Source organism: Ciconia boyciana, chromosome 7 (genome assembly GCF_034638445.1).
Source record: "Ciconia boyciana chromosome 7, ASM3463844v1, whole genome shotgun sequence".
In the NCBI taxonomy this organism is placed as follows: Eukaryota; Metazoa; Chordata; class Aves; order Ciconiiformes; family Ciconiidae; genus Ciconia; species Ciconia boyciana.
In genome coordinates this window covers 26275048-26297784 of record NC_132940.1, presented here as the reverse complement: position 1 = coordinate 26297784, position 22737 = coordinate 26275048, and the positions used below count along the sequence as shown (strand labels likewise).

At 40.3% G+C, this 22737-nt stretch overlaps 1 protein-coding gene across 1 annotated transcript in view; it reads left to right on the top strand.

Annotated features, from left to right (window-relative positions):
* CRB1 (crumbs cell polarity complex component 1) overlaps positions 1 to 12690 on the top strand; it is a 124398-nt gene extending 111708 nt beyond the window's left edge. The window contains exon 17 of the mRNA XM_072867207.1: positions 12475 to 12690. Within this exon, the coding sequence (XP_072723308.1) occupies positions 12475 to 12690 (216 nt within the window). The remainder of the gene's footprint in view (positions 1 to 12474) is intronic.
* The last annotated feature ends 10047 nt before the right edge of the window (positions 12691 to 22737 follow it).

Here is a 22737-nt window from a genome sequence, read left to right as displayed (position 1 = left end):
AAGAATTACTTAATTATTCTAAGTGAATGCTTGTGGCACATCTGTAAGGTACAGGCATGTTATTATCTTGTCCTTTACTAGGAATTGAACAGAGAGAGAGAGTAGAGACCGAAAATCTACCCCAGGATATTTTAACCACGACACTTCGAAAAATAAATAAAGCATTATATAAATATATAAATAAAGCATAAATAAATGTGCTGCTGTCTTTGAAACAGTGAAGTTCTCTAGATGGAGTTTGTATGGAAGCGATATATCCCTTTAATACTCAGCTCCCCCCCTCCCCTGAATAAGCACTCAAGACTGATGCACAGGCTGGTCGGAGGGTAACTGGCCCGGACCCAGAACCCTGAAATGTCATCTTTCACATCAAGAAAGTTTTGAGTAAAAAATTCCTAGCTCGTGATCACTTTTTTCATCCTCTCCCAAAACCACTGATGAAAGAGGAAGCCGAATTATTTTCCCAGAAGAAAACACTAATATATGACACTTCTGCCAAAATTATATATAACTTGCTGGATTTCATGGTTACCTTACTGATCTTGAAATAAGTATGAGATTGGAAATGTTTTAAGGAAGCATGCAAGTATCAATCAGAAGAGTTACTCGGAGCCATAAAGAAGCATCTTGGAAATCACTGATTAAATTACTAGTTGAATTAAATAGTTTATTTGTGGTATAAAAAGTAAAGACAGAGAATAAGCAAAGCTTCAGGTCTGTGGGACTTCAGAATGGGATTATGGCAGGGGATGAACTATCTCCCAGCTCTTGCCTGGTCTCATTCTCAATGGAAGCGTTAGAGCCTGGGCAGGGCTGCACTGCTCTGATATGACTACTAAGGGCTGATTGCAGGTATTTGTGCAGTCAGCGTTCAGGCAGTATGAAGAGTTAAATTAGATTACCATTTCCACCTTGGGTTGCCTAACTGATCATAAGCTAATCATGTCTCTATTTCATGCTTCAGTTTCCCTCTCTGACAAAAGGATATTGGCCTGCTTTAAAGGGGATCTCCAAACTGAAAGCTACTATTTAAGAAATAAGGCATCAAGGATGGAGCTGAGAAGGAAGAACCACCTAGGCTGCCTGTTCAACAGAGGACAACTCTGGTATCTGAGAAAGGCAGAATCAAAAGGGGGGTTGTATCAGAAATAGCTTACACTTGCAGACGAAGGTGGATTTTGACCTGACTCCACACACTGTAGAAAATGCTACTTTCAGTCTGTATTGAGGAGCCCCCAGATCTAAATTAATGATCCGGCTAGAAACAGGGGTGAGTTGCACTCATAGTCAATACGCCTTGCCTTGGAGCACCAGAGATAAATTCAGTGAGCTGAGCCAGCAGATTTTTTTCCTATCTCTAAGAAGTATGATCTTCAAGAAAATCTTCTGAAAGTGTAGGAAATCGTCTTAAAAGAAATACATTGACAAGGCTGCCATCAATTCCGAACATGTTAGAGTAAATCTCTCTAATCTGAAGTTCAATGTATTTTCTGTTAGTTATCTTTAGGTGGCAGTAAGGTAAAAGCATGGAGTAGAAAGTTTAGAGAAATCTCTGATGTCTTTTTAGAGACCTTTTTCTCATGTACTGTGCTAGCTGTGACATAGAAAGAGACTTCATAAACCACTTGCATCTTCAGCAGGTATCCAAAAAGCAATTATTAGAGTTGGCTTCATCCAGATCACATTCAGATGCAAACCTGTTGAATACCCACAATATTAATACAATGATGAGATACTATGTTAGGTATGCAGTACTTGATCCAAGAATCCCTGAGGACAGAGTTAAGGTTCACAGGTAGAGACAGACTCATATGTTCCTATCAACAAGATGTAAGTACACTAAAAAGAAAAAAAGCCACAAGAACCAATAAGTTCACTGACAAATCAACATCTGGATCAAGACCAAAACAGGGATTCAAGGAGTAGTTATTGACATAAAGGTTTATTGATTTTTTTTTTCCCCACTTACACTTTTCATGTATGCATCTCTTTTAAAGTCTTTCCTGAAGCGAAAATGTAATGATGTTTGTTGTCTCTAATCAACTTTCTACTAGAAAAAAAGCCAGTAGGATAAAAACATACTCAAAATTTTTATCAAGGAATATAATTAGCTAAGTAACGCGACGGTGTCATGTAGAGTGCTAAGGCAAGTATTATGTAGCCAATAAAGGTCTATCTTATACCATTAATATTTACAGTTGGAAGCATGAGATGGCTGCAATCGAAGTGCTGTACCCAGCAAAGGCTAGCTGTTGACTTGATACCTTGTTGTCTGACAGTGTGAAACAGTCAAATAGCTACTTACTTCATCACCACTTGACAGCATAATAGTAATGCTAGGTAGCAACACATGGCTGTTTTGCAGGAGCTTAGCACCAAATAGGAAGAAGAATCTCATGGAACAGTTTTGAGATTGCAGGCTTAGCTTATTAGCAGAGAAGTAGGGATGCAAAGTACCTGGCAATTACAAAATAAAACAGGAATCATAACTCTGTCTCTGCTATACCGTACACCACTGACCCACCTATTATGCACCATTGGACAGAGCAGTTTCTTATTCCCTCAGGAAGTGGGAAGAGGCAAAACTGACGCTTTCAGCCCAGGTTGCACCAATTCTTACAGAGAACCAGGACCTGGGGGAGACAGATGACCCTGCTTCACATCGTCACAGTCAGGGACCGGAGCCCACAGAGAGTGGCTGTGTCTCTATGTGATGTGAGTCTTCCATGGGTACTTAGTGCTGTTCTCAAAGGTCTGATTATAGAAACAAAAGAACATCTATCACTAGCATCACTAATTAAAGAAGAGATCTCTAACCTCAACTGTTGTGTGCTGGAAAGTGGAGTTTTGAGCAACCAGTTCTGTGTCCACAATTCAGATTGTGCAGCTCTAATAGAGTAAACTGAAATTGATAATGCACAGGCAAATCATGCCTGGTGAAAACAAAGTGCATGGAAACGTATTAGTGAGGAGAAACAACATGCAGGAATTCACTTAAATGGGCTTTGTACTTTCAGATGTGAATACCTCAGCAAAATTCCTCATATATTTCCCTAATACAGAAAAGGTCAGAATCTAGATTCAGAGAGAGAGGGGGGGAGGAGGCGGGGGGACGACAGAGAATATGTGCAAAATTCAGAAAATCAAAAGTTTGCATTAGAAATGGGTTAGTTTCACCCTTGGCATAGCTGTTGGTAGCCTATGTTATCGATGCTTGCCCTGTTCTCTTACCTGAACGCTGTCATTCCCATCAGCCCCATCTTGAAACATCCTAACATAAACATCCTAAAATAACATCATCCTTCACATGCTGGTCTGCTCAACACCTATGCAATCAATGAAGAAAGCAGTTTTGAAATTCATTCTTCTTTCTCATAATCCTATTTCTCTCTGTCTACCGAATTTCTCTTCACCTCTTTTCCTTGGGAACTGTCCTGCCCTCATCTTCAGCGCTGTAGCATCTTTCCCTATTCTTCTCCTGCTTTGGGGTTTAACCTGCTGACCCCCTCCCACCCACTTCACTCTCCCATGACAGCAGGAGCAGACTTGCTCAAAAGGCCACTACTGTGCGTTCTTCCAAATCCCTCTTCAGGAGTCATTTCTACTGTGGCAACTATAGGGATGCGGTAAACTCAACCCAGCTATGTGCAGGGCAATGACAGAGAGTTACTGTTTTCAGTGTCAGTCTTTTGATTTTAAATATCATCCATTCCTTCCTGCAAGATGCTTGCTTGATAAGGCTTTTATCCACCACCAAGATTTATTCATACAGAATTTGCTGTCTTGAAGCTGTAATGCAGTTATCCCCTATGGAGAAACACTACCTGATACACTGCACTGTTACCCATGTACAAAAATGTTTCTGTATGATACCCCAAAGCATTTCCCAAACTGGAAAGGGATGTTACACCCCAGAGACTGACACCTTTACTAAAACATTTGTCTAGTCTGCAGTGTAGCAGCTATGGGACAAACTCCTCCTCGGCATGGTTTGCCTGGATTTGCACCAGCTATAGATTTTCCCTCTTATCCTTTCAGATTGCAGCAGATGGTGAAGTTTCTACACCAGAGGCTGTTGATAGAATTTTAAAAGGCATCTCATAACAGCACGTTGGAGCTGCACATTTCATTTGTGCTGCACCACCAAGATGATCTTAAAAAGAGCTGGAGCACGCTTACAAAATTAGCACTGGCAGTTGCTGCAGAAATGCTATCAAGGAGTCTTCTCAAAGCCCACAGCTTAATGAGAGCTTACCTCCCAAACTGCCAGCCAAATCACTTCTCTGTGTATAATCAACACTCTGCTGTCTGAGTGAAAAGGCATTTCATACTCTGTCCTGTGAGATACTGATCCAGCAAAATATCTGATGGAGATTTTAAGGGGCTACTTACGTACTTCTGGCTTTGTTGGGTCCATGGCTGAGCTCACGTGAAGTACAGTGGCCAAAACCAGAAATATTATTTCTTCTGCCTAAGACAACATCCCAGACTTGCTAAATACCACTGTTTGCATGGCTGGACCTCTTCCATTAAACAGATAATATAAGTGAGACATCAATACTACAAGTAGTTAAAGAAATTATAGTTACCGTATGTAGCCTGTTCTTTAGAGATGAATTCCTAAAAGTGAGCTTCTGAGTCTGAAAAGCCACATCCAAAAGGCTAATATTGTAAACAGAAGGCTACCTGAGCTGAACATTACTGCAAGTACTAGCATTGAGGAGGGGGAAAATAGGTTTGATGTAAACACAGCAAGTGTTTCCAAGTGATCCAGGAATGATCCTGCAGGCTAGTGTGGGAAGGAGAAGGTCTGTGTATGCTGATCTGACTGGAAGATAAAGACTAATGTGAATAACACCCTCGTTCAACTGAGGTCTGCTTTACAATTTAGTTGCAACACTTTAGAGAGCTCCATCTCCAAATTCTTGCTCCACTATAATTAGAACAAACTTCCTCGTCAACTTCTGTAGTGTCACAACAGTGTCACTTCACGTGTCAGGAGGGAGGCTGTCAGCATTTCTTAATGAGTCACTTCCCTTGCAAGCCCAGCTAAATCCTAGACTTCAATCATCTCAGTTGTCGTCTTCTTCTCACAGGACACCAGAGATGTAATTCTTCCTTGATAAAAAAGATTGCATTTTTCTGACCTATAACTGGTCAATCCAGATGATCAATTTATCATTATAGCTGCTAACACTGATTCTCTCTACATTTGCGCTTTGATTTCAGGAAGAATTCTCAGACAAGTAAAAGCTGACATTTTCCAGGAAAGAATTCATTCAAACTGTTACATTACAACCAAGACAAACTATTCAAACTAAATTTTATAGAAAAATGTATACTAGAGGGAGGTGGTAGTGAATGTAATTTCTTCAGAGATACTTTAAGAAAATATTCAGACAATAATATCCACCAGAAAATAGAGAAATAAAAAAAAAAGAGTACTTACTAACATTCTTCTTCAAGGTGAGCTGCCTATATCTATATTATACTGTGGATCTTCTGCACACATCAGAAGTAGTCACCTAAGTTTTGTCTTCAGCAATGTCCACAGAGGTACGTATAGGACTCGGGGTCTAATTCAGGCCCTCCAGCAAAGGGATTGTCTTTTCCTGCAGATATCAGGAAAACAAGTCGGAGGCTGATGGCAGAAACAGCAACAGCAATGATGAAAATTCAAGACTATCTACAACTCTGTATGTAGTATACATAGATTTTCAGTGGACTACAGAGATAGATGAGAGGCGACAGGACAACCTCCTCCCAGTGGACATGGTGTCAGAGGAAGAAGTTCCCAAGATGTGGAGAGAAAACCAGTCATGCTTACCTTGGGGTGTTACCTCGCACGCAGAAGGCAAAGCTACCTGTGACCAGCACCAGAGCCGATATGTGGCAACTACAGGCCAACCTGAACTGGAGCTATGGGCTGGCTGATTGCAGGGGGAAGCAGTCACATCTTTAGGCCACAGAGGTCTTCATCAGGTATTCAAGGCTCCAAGTCTGAATCTGGTCCTCCTACAAACCGGTCTTGTTCTTATGCATTAAGGAAGCAAAACTAGAGAGAAACCCTGCAGCTGTCTGTCTAGGTTTTTATTCTTGCTTTCTGCTTCTCAGTTTCTGAGAATTCAAATACTTTTCTTACCAGATAATCCTGAAGCTTGGTAGGCACCAGGTTTAAAGCACAGCAAATATCATGCCTTTCAGCAACGACTTCCTTCACACACAGAGGCAAGAAGAAGGCTGTTCAATGTGACTGCCACAGAAAATGCGCTTTTGAAGCCCACGAGATAAATTGATGAGATGTAAGGTTTGCAGAAGGAAAAGAAGTTAGTGGCCTCACTAGTAATAAACAGTCAAAAATCAGCTAAGGTGCACCACAGACACTAAGTGCTGCCTCCCTTGTTGCCACAGGTACCAAAGTAGAAAGGAATAAATTATTCAAGTACCTGAATGGTAACTGTGTATAGGAATACTCAACACAGATGAGCGCCCACATGGACAACAGCATGAAGAAGGAAACCAGGATAAAGCATAAAGAGGATAAAGCAGTTAAAGGCAATAGATGATGTGTATAGAATTTTAAAAATTGTTTGCCATTTCCAGTGACCTGTGCAGTGCTTGGCTCAGCTGGACGTGAATCTGCTCTCTTTAAATGAGTCCAAAATGGATTATTGGTTCAGCTCAGCAGCCCAACAACTAGGTCAACATGGCTCTTGGGACCCACTGGCTGGTGTTTAGCACATGCAGAGCAGCTGATGGGAGGGAGAGCAATAAGTACTTGCTTGTGAAGGTGAAAAAAAATCATGGAAAAGGGACTTCATATGCCACTCGTTTGAGGTACTTATCTTGGAACAAAGTCAATCCATAGATTTATGGCCACTTTACTGCTGTTGAAAATGAACTGTAGTCCCACAAGCTGGGGTTATCAATGCATCACATTATAATAGATTTGCGTGTGACTGACTGGATTTCTTCTTGAACTACTGGGATTCTTATTTGAATTCAGCCTTTAACAGAAAAATTTTCCGATAAAATGGTTGTAAATCCTCAGTGAAATAAACTCAGCATATCTATGGGCTTTTTAATCAAGTTAATGGCTTTTCTTCGGCTCCTCAGTATTATCCCTATATGCCTCCAAATCTTTCAAAGTAATTCTGACATGGATTAGGACCACTAAAGCCAATCGTCCCTCATTACTGTAGCAAATGGTTTTGATTTGGGGGCAGTAAATCTGGATGGCATGGATCAGATATTCTTACTGTGAATGAAGTGATAACCTCGTGAGTGGTGTCAGGACTCAGGATCCGGAGACTTCACCAGTGAAAGCTCCAGCGCACACGAGCAGCTGCAGAATTCCCAGAAAGCCCCGCATGTGGCAGAGAAGAGAATTCTCCGGGGTTTGGCAATCCCTGTGTTTTAAAGCTTGTGTTGATGTCTCTCTCTTGCAAAGCATCCGGAGTCAGGCACATTTCTGTGCGAGTGCTGAAATGAAGGCTGATTAATTTGTAATGCCCAGCAATAGAGGCATGCTTCTGCTTTCAGAGCACGTTATGCCTTTCACATCCCAAAGACACATACCCTTGGCCCAAGCTACACTTTCCCACGCAAAGCTCATGCCTGGGTAGCAGCATCCCAAGGAAGCTCATGCTACTTCTCTCACACCTACAGCAATTGCTCCCCTGGCCCTGCAGCTCACTCTTCTCTCCCCCTGATCTGGCTCAGCCCTTGGTGTCTGTGGCCATAATTCTGATCCCCTGTATCGACATAAAGCAGGATTAGATCAGCTAAGTCATGCTGATGTAAAACACACAAGAGGAAGAGGCCCTGTGTATTTTGCTGGCTCCCTTGTGCTATTCCACTTGCCTTTGACACTGGCACACATGGAAACATTCATATATAGCAAATCCCTAATGTTCCCCTTATAAAATAACTGTTTGGAAGACAGCTTGTTTAAAGATAAGTATACGTATACTGGATTGATAAACGCTACTGAGCTTTGACTTGTGAACTGGGCCCCCCTTATCCAAACTGTTCATCTACAAAGCAAATCAAGGAACCAAGGCTGAACAATCAATTTCAATAACCAAATGAAAAGCAAAACCCAGCCCTACAATGAATTTTCACTCTATCCAGAGATTTATTTTAATCTAATCTAAACATTTTAAATAACTTTTATTTAATAATTTAAAAAACCTAAAAAATTAATCAGCTTTGAAATGAAACCGCTAGTGAAAAGCCAAGACTTTGCTTTAAAAAAAGAAAAAAAAAGATTTTTTCCTGCATTTCCTCCTGTCTTGGCAGATGAAGCTTTTCACGGCATGAAAACTAAATTCAAGAATATTTTCTTTCTTCTTTTTTTTTAATTTTGCCGAAATAAATTCATCTTGCTCCAGATGACATCCAAAGACATATAAATAGAACATGCTACATAAAATATCTTAGCGAGAAGCAGATTGGCCTTCTAATGTTAGCAGACTTCATTTTGTTGGTATTACCACGGCACATGACATCATCTTGCCATCAGCATCCATTACCATTAAGGATACAGCTTTTACCAACAGCTACTATATATTAGGGGCAGAGGAACTCTCACAACTCTTCTGTCACTGACTACCTTTTAAACAGGCTCAGAAGATAATTCAGGTCAGAAGAGCCCTCAGGAGGTCTCCCAGTCCAACCTCCTGCTCAAAGTGTAATGAGAATCTCTAAGGTATTGCCCAGTCAGTAAATTAACCCTCCTTTAGTTACCCTACATATATTTAGTTATTCATAAGCAGTGCTGAAGATACATTCAGAGATAGCTGTGATTAGCAAGAATTATTTCTGAAAGGCTATCACAGTGTACGGGGGTCTCATAGGCTTCCCTGACAACAAAGGTCTTTAGCAAAAACATTGAGTAACTCGTTTCTCTTCATAAATTTCCAGCTGTCCTGTGGCTTTTTTTATTTGTGCTGAGGCAAAATGAAGTTTGCCTCACATTGTCCTTTCCTTTCCAGAGCTTTCCCCTTCTGCTTTTGAAGCTCTAGGCCACAGAACACCTCTTGTGTGGGACTCTGCCACGGCTTGGTCATAAACACACCAAAAAATTGTGTATTCATAGCAAGTGGCCATCTCACAAGTGGCCAATTCAACAACCAGATCTTAACAAGCTAACGTGGGGAAGTGAATAGCAGCCTGTGTGATATGAAGCTGAAAGTGATGTTGTAGTATGGTGGTTTAATCAAGGAGAGCTCAGCTGTGCATTGCTCACCACCCAGCGCCTTAGGACTCCCATAGACTCCAGCCACGGGTGATCCGCTAAGCAGCCATGAACACCGAGATAAGCAGCTACACACATGAGCAGTCCCACAGCAGTCAGAGGGGCTCTGCTCTTTGAACATCGGAGAGGTTCATAGCCTAGATCCATCTATGGTGGAAGCAACAGGCAAGGGCTTACTAGAAGAGCCTGAAGCAGTGATATGGGACCTTTATGTTCAAACTGCTTTTTTAAAGTCCACTCCCTCCCATTATGCAAAATACGCAGTAGGGTCAGTAACAGAAAACCTCTTTTTCTCCTATCTTAGCAGCAGTATGTTTCTAAAAAATGCTGCTCAGTCCTTTTTCTTTTCGGGATCACCAGTTACAATTATTTCAGTCTATCATCATCACCAAATACTGTGATAAACAGACTCTGAGATGACGGGGGACAGAACTTTTCAGATTTTTTTTTCCAGATCAGCCAGTTGATTTTCCAAATTAATTTAACTGTTCAGCCATTAATTACTAAAGAAGCAGTTGATTTTGATGGGACCAGACTGCAGAGCCTTCTGGCAACTCTTGTTATCAGTTCAGTGCTACTGCTAAGGGAGGTACCTATATTGTAAACTTGGGCAGTGATCTGTGGGCTGATAAAGCAGGGGACAGCACTTGAACAGTACATTTTTTGGGGATCAACAGAATCCACCCAGAAAGATGACATAAAGGCCTTTTTTTTCATATTTAGAAATTAGAAGCAACATAACACAGAAATAAAGTTAGCTTATGTATCTGATCATGGTAAAAACCCCAGCTCTCTAGATTTTAATCAGTGCGGTAACTTTTTTTACATACTGGCTCAAGAGGAAGTGTTTTGTCCAACACAGATATAGGCAATATAGGCAATTTTCAGTAGTTTTTTCAAGTTCAAGTCACTGGTTGACCAAACCAGATCCAATGAATGAATAACAGTTATTAAACAGAAACAAGAATCTGAACAAAATGCGTAGTGGATTGCTATGGTGTGCTATGGGTAAGGTTTCTATAAGTAGCTATTGCAGAACAAAAAAAAAGCCTTGCTATGATGATTTTAACTTGAGAACAAGGTTTAGATATGTGACTGTATTTTAACAAGTTACAGGGGTTTTTTTCTCCCCAACTCCTTTGCATAAAATTTTTGTTTAAGAAATAAAATTAATTTGAAAGATATACATGAAAATGTCTCCATAGATATAGACATACTTACAACAGGAATGGAAAGAGTATGGACTGGAAAATAGGAGAATAAGTTCAGAAATTTCACATACCAGAGACCAGGCAATACCATCTATTTGCCTATGGCAGTGAATTGCTTTCACAAATGTCCTGTTCAACCCTAGGATCAGTTAACTTACTTACTTGGTCCTCAGTTTCCCAGAGCAGGCAATGAAAATAAAGGACAGCTTCTGAGAATAAAAATTCCATTAAAAATTTGCAGCATCTCTGAGATAAGGGGAATAAGGGTCATATAGTCTAACACAGTACAGAGAAAAACTAAGATCTCAAGTATATCTGTAACACCATCTAAAGATGAAATGACCTTCCTAATCCAATACAATTTAATAGACCAACATGTTTCATGCCACCTTGTTTTAGGGTTGGAGTCGTATGGTCTGTCACCTGCACTAGATTATTTCTATTGGAAAAAATGTTTTTAAAATCATAGGAACCATATATTTAGCCATCAAGGACAGAGGAAACTATCCTAGCTGGTCATGCATCCCCTTAGAGAGTATCCCTGAGCCAAACTTGCTTTTATTATTATAGTAGGACCTTTTACATCAGTGTGAAGGTGGAGAGGGAAAAAAAGAGGAAGAATTATTTTAACATTTTCCCTCTAGCATTGTTGTTCTTCTGCAAAGGCATCTGAGCAGCATGAGTCCAAGCAATGTACGCACAGAAATAGCATCCACTTACAGTACATCCATTGCTGAATGCAAAATCGTCATCGTTCTCAGGACTGTAATTGCACTTCCTTAGAAATGACGAGTAAGCAGGTCACTAAAATATCCTGTAACATGCAGTATCTAACTAGGAAACGGGCTTTGACCTGCTGTTTTCTGTTTCTAAATATTTTGGGATTTGAAAGTTCAGCCTCAAGCACACATTCATCTATGGCAGTTCAGCTGTCACTCATAATACTAATCAAAAGATGATGGATGGCAGAATCTGCCCAGAAGTTCAATCCCTGCTAGGGTCATTCTGTCCGTAGTGACCACTTTTCCATGCTAACCACATCACTTCATTGGCTTACCTCACCATAAGCATTTTTTACACATAAAAGCACATACGTGGATGTGTATAAAACGTTCATCTACCAACTATAAAATTTCTCTGGTATAAAGGTTTTCAACTGGCAGATTTGTTTATGTGCACTGTGCCTTCTGACATTATCACATTTCCCACTGCCACATGAAAACAACAAAAAAATCAGAACATCCTTACTTTCACCCTGTAATGTATTGGTTGTGTTTCTGTAGATTAAGCTACAAAGCCTATATGTAGAGGAAGAGCTGGATGAATATTTTAAAATATTTTAAAATTATTTTAAATACATTTCAGTTGCACTCTTGTGCAGGCTTTATACACTTACTTCATGCAAATATGCTGGTAGGAAAGTTTACTGGCACAAATGTCTGTAGAAATAGTACATTTTACAAAAATATTTACAGTAAGCAAATTTTCTATATCTAAGTACAAGTATTCACATAAACTTGACTCCTCCAGCAAGAGAAACAGAAATGTGACTGAATATATATCCAGTCAAAATAGCTCACGTTTAACTTGCAGTAGCAAAGACTAGCAATAACGTGTTCACAACCAAACTAGGAATAATGAATTTTTATTCAAGTGATTAAACAAATAATTGCTGAATTACTACTACAGTCCACAGACATACTAACTCACAGGTTATTTTCAAGCAGAAAGGAAGTTGTCAAATGAAATGGGTCATTATGTGAAATTCATCCAGCTCTGCCTTATATATTAAATACCCAGCATGGTATGTATAATTTTCTGAAGAGTCCAAAGAACAAAACCTGGAGGGGCTAATGTACTTCTCTACCAATAAACGGTGCTTCAGCAGTAACTCTAGCAAAACCCTATCCATAGAATGGTTTTTGTTTTCCTTCCACGGTAGCTCAAGTGTGTCTCAGTATTCTCTTGACGTAAATTATATTGCAATTATTTCAATCCTTCCAGTTGACAACTGACTTGATCTCGAACATATTCACCTCCATTGGCTCAGTAACGCTGGCCTTGTTATTGATCCTCTTCTTGGCAGTTGTGGTTTCAATCATTGCTGCCAATAAACGGGCGACTCAAGGGACCTACAGCCCCAGCCGGCAGGAGAAGGAGGGATCCCGGGTAGAGATGTGGAACATGGTGCAGCCACCACCAATGGAAAGACTGATTTAGAAGAAAGCGCTCCTCCATCCTGGAAGATGGCTGAAGGGACAGTGTACATATGTTAGATATGTTCATTTTCATTCTGATTCCAGGAATACTCGCTATAAACATTACAATGACTTTGGGCTTTCAATACTTTCAATATTTTTTCTTTTAAGTTCAATAACATTAAAATTCTCTTAGTAGGTAAGTGAACCAATGCCATTTATCATTGTTTTGGACCAACCCGTCCAAGGACAACTTTTATTTGCACTGGCAGCTCCAGCCTTGGTAATCAGCAGTAGGCATTACAGACAGTACTGGCTCCTGGGATACATGTAAGTGCCTGTCTTGGATGCAACACGAATAACAGCTTCTCGTTTGTGTTTTCCTTTGACTGCCTAGCAATCACTGCTGCAGAAGACGATGCAGACAAATCAAATAAGCCTGTACAATAAAGACATGATAATTCCGTTATCAAAGGGTTTAGTACTAGAGCTGTGTCTCAGCATATCTACTTTCATCTGTTAATCAGGGATTAAAGGGAAGCTGTGCAAAACCTCTCCAAAATAAATGCTTCAAATTTAATTGGTTTTCTTTCCTCCAGTTCTCTCATTTTACCTGCTGTCCCTTCACCTGAGAATTTCAGTTTCCACACAAGCACATATTTCTCTGATTATAAAAGACTATGTCCTAAAATATCCAGTGGGCACAATCTGACCTCTTAGGAGACATCGAATCTAAATATCCTAAACAAATTCTGTGCATCCACGCTACTGCCATTTTTGTATTACAGTATTACCTGATGGTCCATTTTAGAAAACTATTGCTTCTCGCATTGCAAACATACATTGGCTGCCAAAAAGCATGCTCAAAATGTTTCCAAAGCTCATGGAAAATACCAGGAAAGAGGCAGTAGTGGCCTACAGGTAAAGCACTGGCTTGGAAATATTTACGACAGACTTGGTGCTTCTCCTGGAGCTCAGACTTCTCATATGATCACAGGCAAATAAACTTTTATGCCTCAATTTTCCTCTTTTAAAACAGGGATAATCCCACTTAACTGCCTTGTAAACCTCAGCAGCAAAAGGATTACAACTGTTTGTTGAAAAAGAAACAAACACATAAAATGTAATGGAATAACAGGAGAAGTTTGGCAGAAATCTCGTAATGAAATAGACATTTGAAAATCTTCAAGAGATTTAATGAATATTCTTGTAGTAGGAAAGGGTGTGCCAAAAATACACCCAGGTCAAGGGGGGTTTTGAACTGTAGAGGCAAATTTTAGCAGTAACTTATCCAGTTAATTTTCACATGTAGTCAAGCATTGCTCCCACACAAACTGAACCCACAATAAAGAGGCAACGGAGTGGAAAGTCCATGATGGCATTTCTTTCTTCCTGCAGTTCAGCTTATATTTTCCCGCAGTTGTGAAACAACCCAGATATACACATCAAACCCCAGATGGTTGTTCCAGGAGTTGCATAATAGAGCACGCACACTCAGTATCCAAGAGTTTAACTCATCTTTTTAATTAATGATCAATTCATAATTCATTTTGAATAAACCCCTTAAGGGCTCACTGAATATCAATGTCTCTCCCATTTATTTTTGTATTAGAAGATTAGCACTAACTATGATAGTAAGCACATTCTGGATTTTTTGCAGTCCTCACAGATATCTTTCAAAACAAGGAACTACAGAAAATCCGAGCGGATGGTAGGATTCAAGCCAAGTTAAAAGAGCAGAATGTAGTCACAGTGAAAATGCACAACAGATTTTATTCTAGCCCAATTTACAGCTTTACTACTGAAGCTTATTATTTTGAATCCAATCGTTGTTGTACAGATGCAGTTTAAATCCAGACAGTTCAGATGGCAACTAAGGAAAGAATGGAGAAATAAGTTACCAAAAATATGATGGCAGATAAGAGATAGCAGAGATTCAGGGAAGATCTTTTCGAATCGTGGCGTTATGTAATAACAGATGTAACAGCTTTTAATTGAAACTCTTGGTTTAGCCTAGCATTTGCCCTATGAGATACTGCTAAGGCACAATAAAAAAGTTACTATGAAGTTTGTTAGGCGTGATCATTTTTAGAAAGATAAATAAATATTTGAAAAAAGAGGAAATTGACTCAAAGAGCATACAGTTTGAGGTAGATACCACTCAGCAAATGAGACAGCAAACAGCAGTGTGTGAGGATGAGACCGCAAGTGAAGCAGGAGTGATTTGGGAAGATTCTTACACACATCACTTTAGCCTCACCCAAAAACAGCTGTGAGAGACCCAAAGACAAGGCCACTTTCTAGACAGAGATGGCAAAGCAGGCAAAGACACAGGAACCTGTGGGAACGAGAGGGCAAGCAATAAGTAAGCGGACAAGAAGAGGCTGGAAAAGGCTTGGGGGCAGAGCGCTCTGAAAACCAGGGGGAATCTAGAAGCATCAACTGAGCACAAGTAGCAGAAGCAGCATTGAACTAGTAAAGCAGATGCAAGGAAGATGCTTCCACACACCTGCTTTGCGTTCTTGGATTTCTGGTCAATGATAATGGTTGTATGAGCTGAAAGGAGAAATAAAATTGATAGAAATCTCAGTGAATAGCAAAGATGGAGAAAGAAAAACAGAGATTAAGTCAATTCAGAAGGATGGTTATAATATGAAGTTCGCCCTTCTTTGAGCAGGAGGTTGGACTAGATGACCTCAGCAGGTCCCTTCCAGACTAAACTATTATATGATTCAAAGAAAAGGACAAAAGAGAGAAAGCAGCTGAAAATGGAGGCGGTTTGCATGGAGAACTAACTTGAAGGAAAGCATTATTGTTCACAGTGAAAGACAGAGCAAGAATAAGGAAGTGGCTGGAAAGTAATTCTGCTCTTCTCAGTGGTTTGACTTTCTGGATGAAATTTTGGAGACAGTAGAAAAACAATCTGTATAGAGGTAATAAAATATTTGAGAAAGTGTTGCCACACAGAGGATCTATAGGGCTGAGCAAGATACCCAGGACCATGTACAGAGGAAGGACAAGCAGAGAAGATGAAAGCCTGAAGAGTTTTCATACATACCAAAGAGAGCTCTGGAGGAATATGCTCCTAAAGAATTAAAAAGACACCCATAAAAGCACAAGAAAGGAAAAATCTCACAGTGAAATACGAGTGTGGTTTGTAGAAGGTATGCCAAGGAGATAGAAGGCAGGGGAAAAACCTTTAAACTAAGATTAGAGTAAGTCATGAGTGATTGCTGTCAGTCTCAGTGGAGAGGAAATGATAAAAATAAGAGTGGTGAAAACTGATGCAAAAGTGAGAGAAGAAAAGGAAATGAAAGTGGATGACACTTGAGGAAGGTGGAGGCAAAAGCTGGATCACAGCAAGGGTGAAGCTGGGCTTTCATAGCAGTGAGGCCATGGGAAAGGGAAGGAGGATGATAGTGAATCAGGAATGAGAATTACCTACTGAAACAGACCTGTGTAAGATAACTTAGAGGGAGCATGTTTTATTGCAAACAGGGATTAAAATGTAAAATATTCAAAACTCTACTTACGATCTTGTAAGAAACAAACAAGAAAAGGCCCAAAAGGCACAAATATCCATTCTCAATACACTTTCTGAAAAGCTGAATTAACAAAGCAACACCCAAAGAAGGCAGGGAGGCAGATGCTGCAGCTGGAAATGCTCAGTGGCAGCCTGGAGAAGCACAAAAAGTCCCAAAGCCGTTGCTCTATTAACATGCTATAGTGACTGTGAAACGCATGGTTAGGAAGACTGACCCTTCCGGGCCATACCTCAACCAGGGAATAACAGTCAAGAAAAAGAGAATACATTATAAAGAGTGTCTAATACCATCTTTGCTGAAATTTAAACCACAGATTAAGACTGATATAGCAGATGTCAAGCTATTTACTGCTTCTCAGCCCAGGGGTATAATAAAATGCATATAGAAGCACAGTCATTCAGGGAGGAGCAATAACATCTCAGAGTCGTGGAGAGCATTTGTACTGCTATAAGGAAAAAAATACCAAGATTGGCTTCTGGTTTCCCAAAAAGCACTGATAACTTCCATTAATATGGAGGTATCTCCACGCAGAAGACTTAAAATATTTCAAAATTACATTTGCTTAATCTATCTCACTATTTGACTCAAAAGATGAAAGTAAAATTATTTATCCATGATCACTTGCAACCTATCCATTAAAGAAACAAATGCACAATGTACTCCCAAACCTTACACATTTAAACTTTCTCTTCATGTCTATCAGCCTTCTACAAAGAAAGAGAAGGTGCTAAGTTAGAGTACATGATCTGCTCTGCACCAAATCCGTCTGAAGATACTCAGAAGCAGAGGAAGGATGAAGCAATTTACTCCCCTTTCACAGTCCATTCCCTTTTCCCTTGGAAAGGGGTGGCCTCCAGCCTGTGAAACAGTGAAGAGTACCTTCAGAGTCCCAGGAATATTTACACTAGGCGGAATACAAATATTGCAGCTGGAATTTGGCCAGGTCCAAATGATCATAGTGTATCATTGCATTATGTGCCTTCTCCATCTTATGTAAAATTAACTGTTCCTTCTCTGTATGTACATAGTATGTTTATAGCTTAGATGGTGTATTCATATTACTGTTTTGCTGTGTACAGGATCAAAATGACCAATAAATAAGGATTATGTCGAGCCACATGCAACCTATATTTTTTTGCTTTATGGGATTATTTCATCACGCATTTACAAAGGAAATTATCCTCAGGCCAGAATTATATTTGCAGTTTAAAAAGTCAAATTTGCCTTTTGGAATCAAGTGATCAAGAAACATTTTCCATACTTGGAAATGAGATGAACATGCTTTATGCTATGGTCTGGGGCTGCCAGCCTCAGCATTGCAATCTGCACCACCCTCTGACAACATCCATGCTGACTGATTGCACTGTGCTCATCAAAGGGAGGTGTTTTGTGCCAGGTCTCAAGGTGGCATGAATCAATACAGCTTCACTGGAGCTAATTTATACAAGCTGAGAATCTCATGCTCTGTTTTTTTAAATAACTACTGTCTTTCCAGCACTGTGGATGAGTGCAGGCAGAAAAATGGCAGAGCAGTAAGAATTTTCACTTAATCTAAGTCCCATTTTCACAAGGGGCTTTATGCTCACCTCAACAGTTTCTGTGTTACTTTTCAATAAAGATCAATAACCTCAGAAACCAAGAGTCCTATTGTCCCAAAGCTACTTGTAACTGAAAGGTCCTCCTTGGAAGAATTCAGCTATACTGATGCTTGCAGTTGTGCTGCAAGCTCCCCTCCAGCCCAGCTTGCCATGGCTGCATTCCCCAGGACACCTCCAGGTAAGACAGAGTTAAGACAAACGAAACACTGTTCCTTCACTTCCACGGGCCTTCGCTGATCAATGCCCAACCCTGCCCCAATGGCCATTTAGCAGCTGAGTCCCTGAATCCAAGTGTGTCAAGTGGACTTCTGGGGAGGTCTATTTCACTGCTTAAATCAGTAGTACCTCTTAAGCCTGACCCTGAGGAACATCTCAAAAACCATGAAACTCATTCGTTGCCATTATTTTGGTAACTGGATGCTATGAGACCTTGCTCTCCCAAGTAATGAACACTGATGATCATGATCTGACCTTGTGGGTTTTAAATAGAACACATGGCTTTTCTGTGTTCTCTAGAAGATGAATTTGTTTCATTATGCCACAAGAAAGCTCAAGAATTCTTATCTGTTTCAACAGAATATAACTATCTTTCCTGTGCAGTACAACTGAGTGATTCGAAATCTTGATAGCATATGACTTGCAGCTATGATGCCACACTAGCTTTCCAGCTGTGACAGGCCACTCAGCAGAGGGCTCTCAGGTGGGGAGTCCTCTTCCTTCCGAGGTCTCCAAAACTCGTGCCTCCTGGCCCTTGAGGAAGCAAGAAAGCATCTGGCGCATCCAGCTTTCTGGTCAATGAGGAGCTAAGCTACAATTTATTGTCATTGTCTGTGTCTGAAGTCTGGCTAGTGATTATTGTTCAAACAGATGCTAACTGATAATAAACATCATCTAAACTATGGTATTAAATAAAGAACATAGTTGATACACTTTTTAAAATGGTCATAATAAATAAAGGCCTGCAGCAGAAAGCTGGTCTCCAGAAAAGACACAGCTAAGTCTTTTTCCCAGCCAAAAATTTCTGAACTATGTTTTATTTAACATAAGCCCCGAGCCTCCTGCAAGTCTTCCTACAGGACAAACCTTACACGTGTAATGTCACATAGCGTCAGGAATCACGGATCAGAAGATTTTGGCCAAGTTCCTTTTCCTGTGCTATTCAGTCACCTCTCAGCTAAAGAAAACTGACACCTCTGAAAACAATTCAGAAAAAGAGCATCAGATTAGACATTGTAAGTCAATAAAAGTTGAACAGTGAGTAGCTGACAAGACTAAAATTTTGCCTATTGCAAAACGTCACAGTTGAATGAATGGATGGGGCTTTCATGCCCCACTGAAGCATGCACAAGCTTCAAACTACTGGCATGTGTCAAGATGCTGCAAAACCTAACATTTATAAGAGATACGTCTGGTGTGTATTTATTGGGAGCAGAGTAAGGTCTTGTTTAAATTGCACACATGAATTTGATGTGGAGAGCGGACGATACCCTAGGCCTCACAGTAAAAGCATGTTTTAACCTAAACTCCTCCATCTATAATGCATGCCATGAGGTGCGAAGACCTCTTGCACACTGAAAAGCCAGAGTATAAATTATGAATCAAGGTGGAGCCCTGACGGCCAGAGTTCTCAGTTCAGTGGTGATTTTTCTAGGTTTAGGTTCCTTCAAATGATATTTATGGAATAAAAATGTATTGGAGATTTTACATTGTAATAACCAATTTGAGCAAATTTGTTGTATTTTGACTTGGTTTCACAAAAGTTGCTTTTAATTTCTGCTTTTATCAGGCTGCGATTTTTCTTTCCCCAAAACAATTTGGCAAAGCAATTCCATTTACCAGCAATTCATCTAACATTGTCAAACACCAGCAAGACTGACATGTCCAAATCATGATTTTAAATCATCTTTGTTGATCAGAGAAAAATGACACAGCCCTTCATCTGCTTTTATGCTCTTCATGGCACTGTTTAAAGCATGACATTTTTCTCAGCTCAATATTGTGTATGACCTTTCAGATTTCACCTGTAGTTTCAGCAAAAGCACAGTTTTCATTGGCATGTATTGTAATAACTAGCGATGACAAAAATGTGTGTTTCCAATTTAAACCCACTTAGTTTCGTTTGCCACCTGCGCTAAACTTTACTTAGCAGTAGAAATTCAGAAACAGTGACAGCAACATAGGCACTGGAGGAATGAGAGCAAACTGAAAGGGCAGGCTCTGCATGGCAATCTTAATTATATGTGACCCTTTGGGCTGCGAGCCTTTTTCACCTGTACGAACAGCTATTTGCACCGCAGCATGTTTGCAATGTACAAGTAGTCACAGCGTAGGGCAGCCTCAGGTTAAATAGCTGCTTTCTGTCCCACAAAATAAATAACCTAATGTCTTCCATGCAGCTAGCACAAGGTATTAACAGAATTTCAGGTGTTACCCGTAAGTAATTTCACAATCTTTAGGCAGATCAGGAAAGCATAAGTCTGCAGGGAAGACATGTGGGGTGTTTCCACGTATTTTTGCTCCAAGTGTAAACCAGCTTAAACAATTAAATGCAGTTTTAGCTGCTTCTAATCATCTCCTCAGCAAGCTGGCAAACGATGCCCAAATGACAAGCTGTGTGCATCCAGCAGTGACAGGGCACTGTGCCTGTACCGCAAGCCAGTTCGAGACCAGCCAGGGGCCCAGGCATTATTTCGGGGCAAAAAGCACAGGGCTCTCCTTTCAGGCTGCCCACAGCACTACTGTTTGAACACTGTTTCAAGCCTTAGACACAATGACCAAGAAAGATCCACAGGAGTCACCTCAGACTCAGACTCCAATGACGGAGCAGGAAAAAAGCAAACCACAAGAGCATGCAGGTGCACCGCTTTTCTTCCTCAGTTTCTGGCAGCGCACCCTCATGTGTCTGTGACCCCAGCTGTTCCAGAGATTAAGATATTTCCGTGGACACATAATTAGGTCAAGTGAGGATTGTTTAAAGTAAATCAGCAGGTTGACACTTTCCTTCTTAAATGCATAAGGCTTCAATGTCCAGTTGAACTAGCCCGGTGCCTAAGCATTTTCTTTCAGAGGGATCTGTCCCTGGATCATAGAGAACTATGTTAAACCTGACCCCCAGGGAGAGGGAGGCTCTATCAGGTTTTCGCATGAGAAATGAGGCCAACAGAGAAGATGCAGATTTGCCCTTGGGGGGTGGCCCAGCGTTGGCACAAGTGATTAAACCAGCCCAAGAAAAGATCATTTCTGTCCAAAACTGTGGGTAACAGTGACTGCGGGGCAGAAAAAGATGTGGCTGTGCTCAAGAGCTGCATGGACTAGATTAGCCTGTGTTTGTCACTCAGTCCTGGGATATATTTTTCTCGTGTAGCCTGCCTGAGATGTAGAAGTCATTTGTCAAATTCTCTGACTTTGGGTAGAAAATAAATAAGGGGGGGGGGGGGGGGGGAGACGGACCAATTACACAGGTACTGGTCTGTTGACATTTAAAATGAAACAATGATGAGCATAAAAAAAAAAAAAAGGTTAAAAAAAATCCTGGGCCAGCAACCCAAAGGACCAAAGACAAATCACAAAATAGGATGCAACTAATTAGGCTGAAATGCCAACAATGTTCAGTATATCGTTCAAAGTATCCGCCGTGTCAGACTGCTACCGTGACCCCCAGTTCGAATATGCCAAGGGGAAATGTAGAAAAGGACTGAATCGGATAAGTTAAATACAAATATTTTAAAATGACATTTTAATTTCTACCTCACCATTTTAACATTTTCAAAATTGTTAAATAAGCATGTCGCCTATTCTCAGAGCAGGCCAAATGTCAGGTGTTTGTATGTATTATTCAGCTGAACATTTTAAGTACATAATCCTTCTCATTGCTAAACAGGTGGTATTATATTAAGAGGTTATTTTCTTAAAAGGAACAGTGAATAGAAAACTGCTGATACTATAAAATGTTATATTCTTGAATGTGGAGCCAGTGCTAGCACGGAACTGAACAAAGGTTTGCAGGGAGGATGGGGGGAGCAGGTAGCCACAACTCTCTGCTGTACCTGTGACTTCTAAGGCATGTTTCAGGGCACTGAGACGCAGTCTCAGAAGTCATCTACCACAATTTAAATTAAGTCACCAATGCTAAACCACTCTCTAAAAAATTGGGCTCCAGAAGTTTTAAGATGAGCATGTCAAGGCTAAAACCTAAAAGTCAAACATGGTTTTTAATATTTGGCCTTTGAACAGTCCAGGCCGAGAAGAGCACCCTCTGCCCATCTTGAACACACAGAAATGTTCCTCTTCATCGCTTAGGAAGTGTCTTAAGTCAAATGAAGTGATTTTATACCAGGATAAAAATACTCACCTTGGAAAGGATATTAGTTGAGCTATTCACAGAACTAAACATAGCTGAAAAACAAACTTCTGTAGGCAAATGAGTCTTGTGTAAGCTCTACACGGCAGAGTACATCTTTACTGTGTCTCATCCATGATACTGAGTATTTTGCAGGACTTAACAATAAAAACCAGGTAACATCTAAAAGGAAAAGGTTTGCAACCAAGTTTGTAGCCCATGTTGTACCTTTCTTTTTTTGCTGTGTGTTGGGTTTTGATGCTGTTTTGTTCCCCATGTTTCAGTGGCAATTATTTGAGGGAAGAAGTAGACCTGAAAAAAGAAAATTAGTGGAGCAGTATGCTGTCAGGAACCTGGCCCTTCAACTTTCAGGAGAAATGTGAAATAGGCAGCCACAGAAAGGAAATTGTATACAGCCCATAGGATATTCCACATGTGCTTCCCAAACTTTGCTTTTAGAACTAGCACTTGTTTATGTTTCATACAGAATTTGTAACACAATTGACAGCCTCTGGGGTTTTAAAGCTTAAGAAGCTGCTAGCATTTTTTCTGACTGATGAAAATCTGCAGATTGACTCGACTCTGCT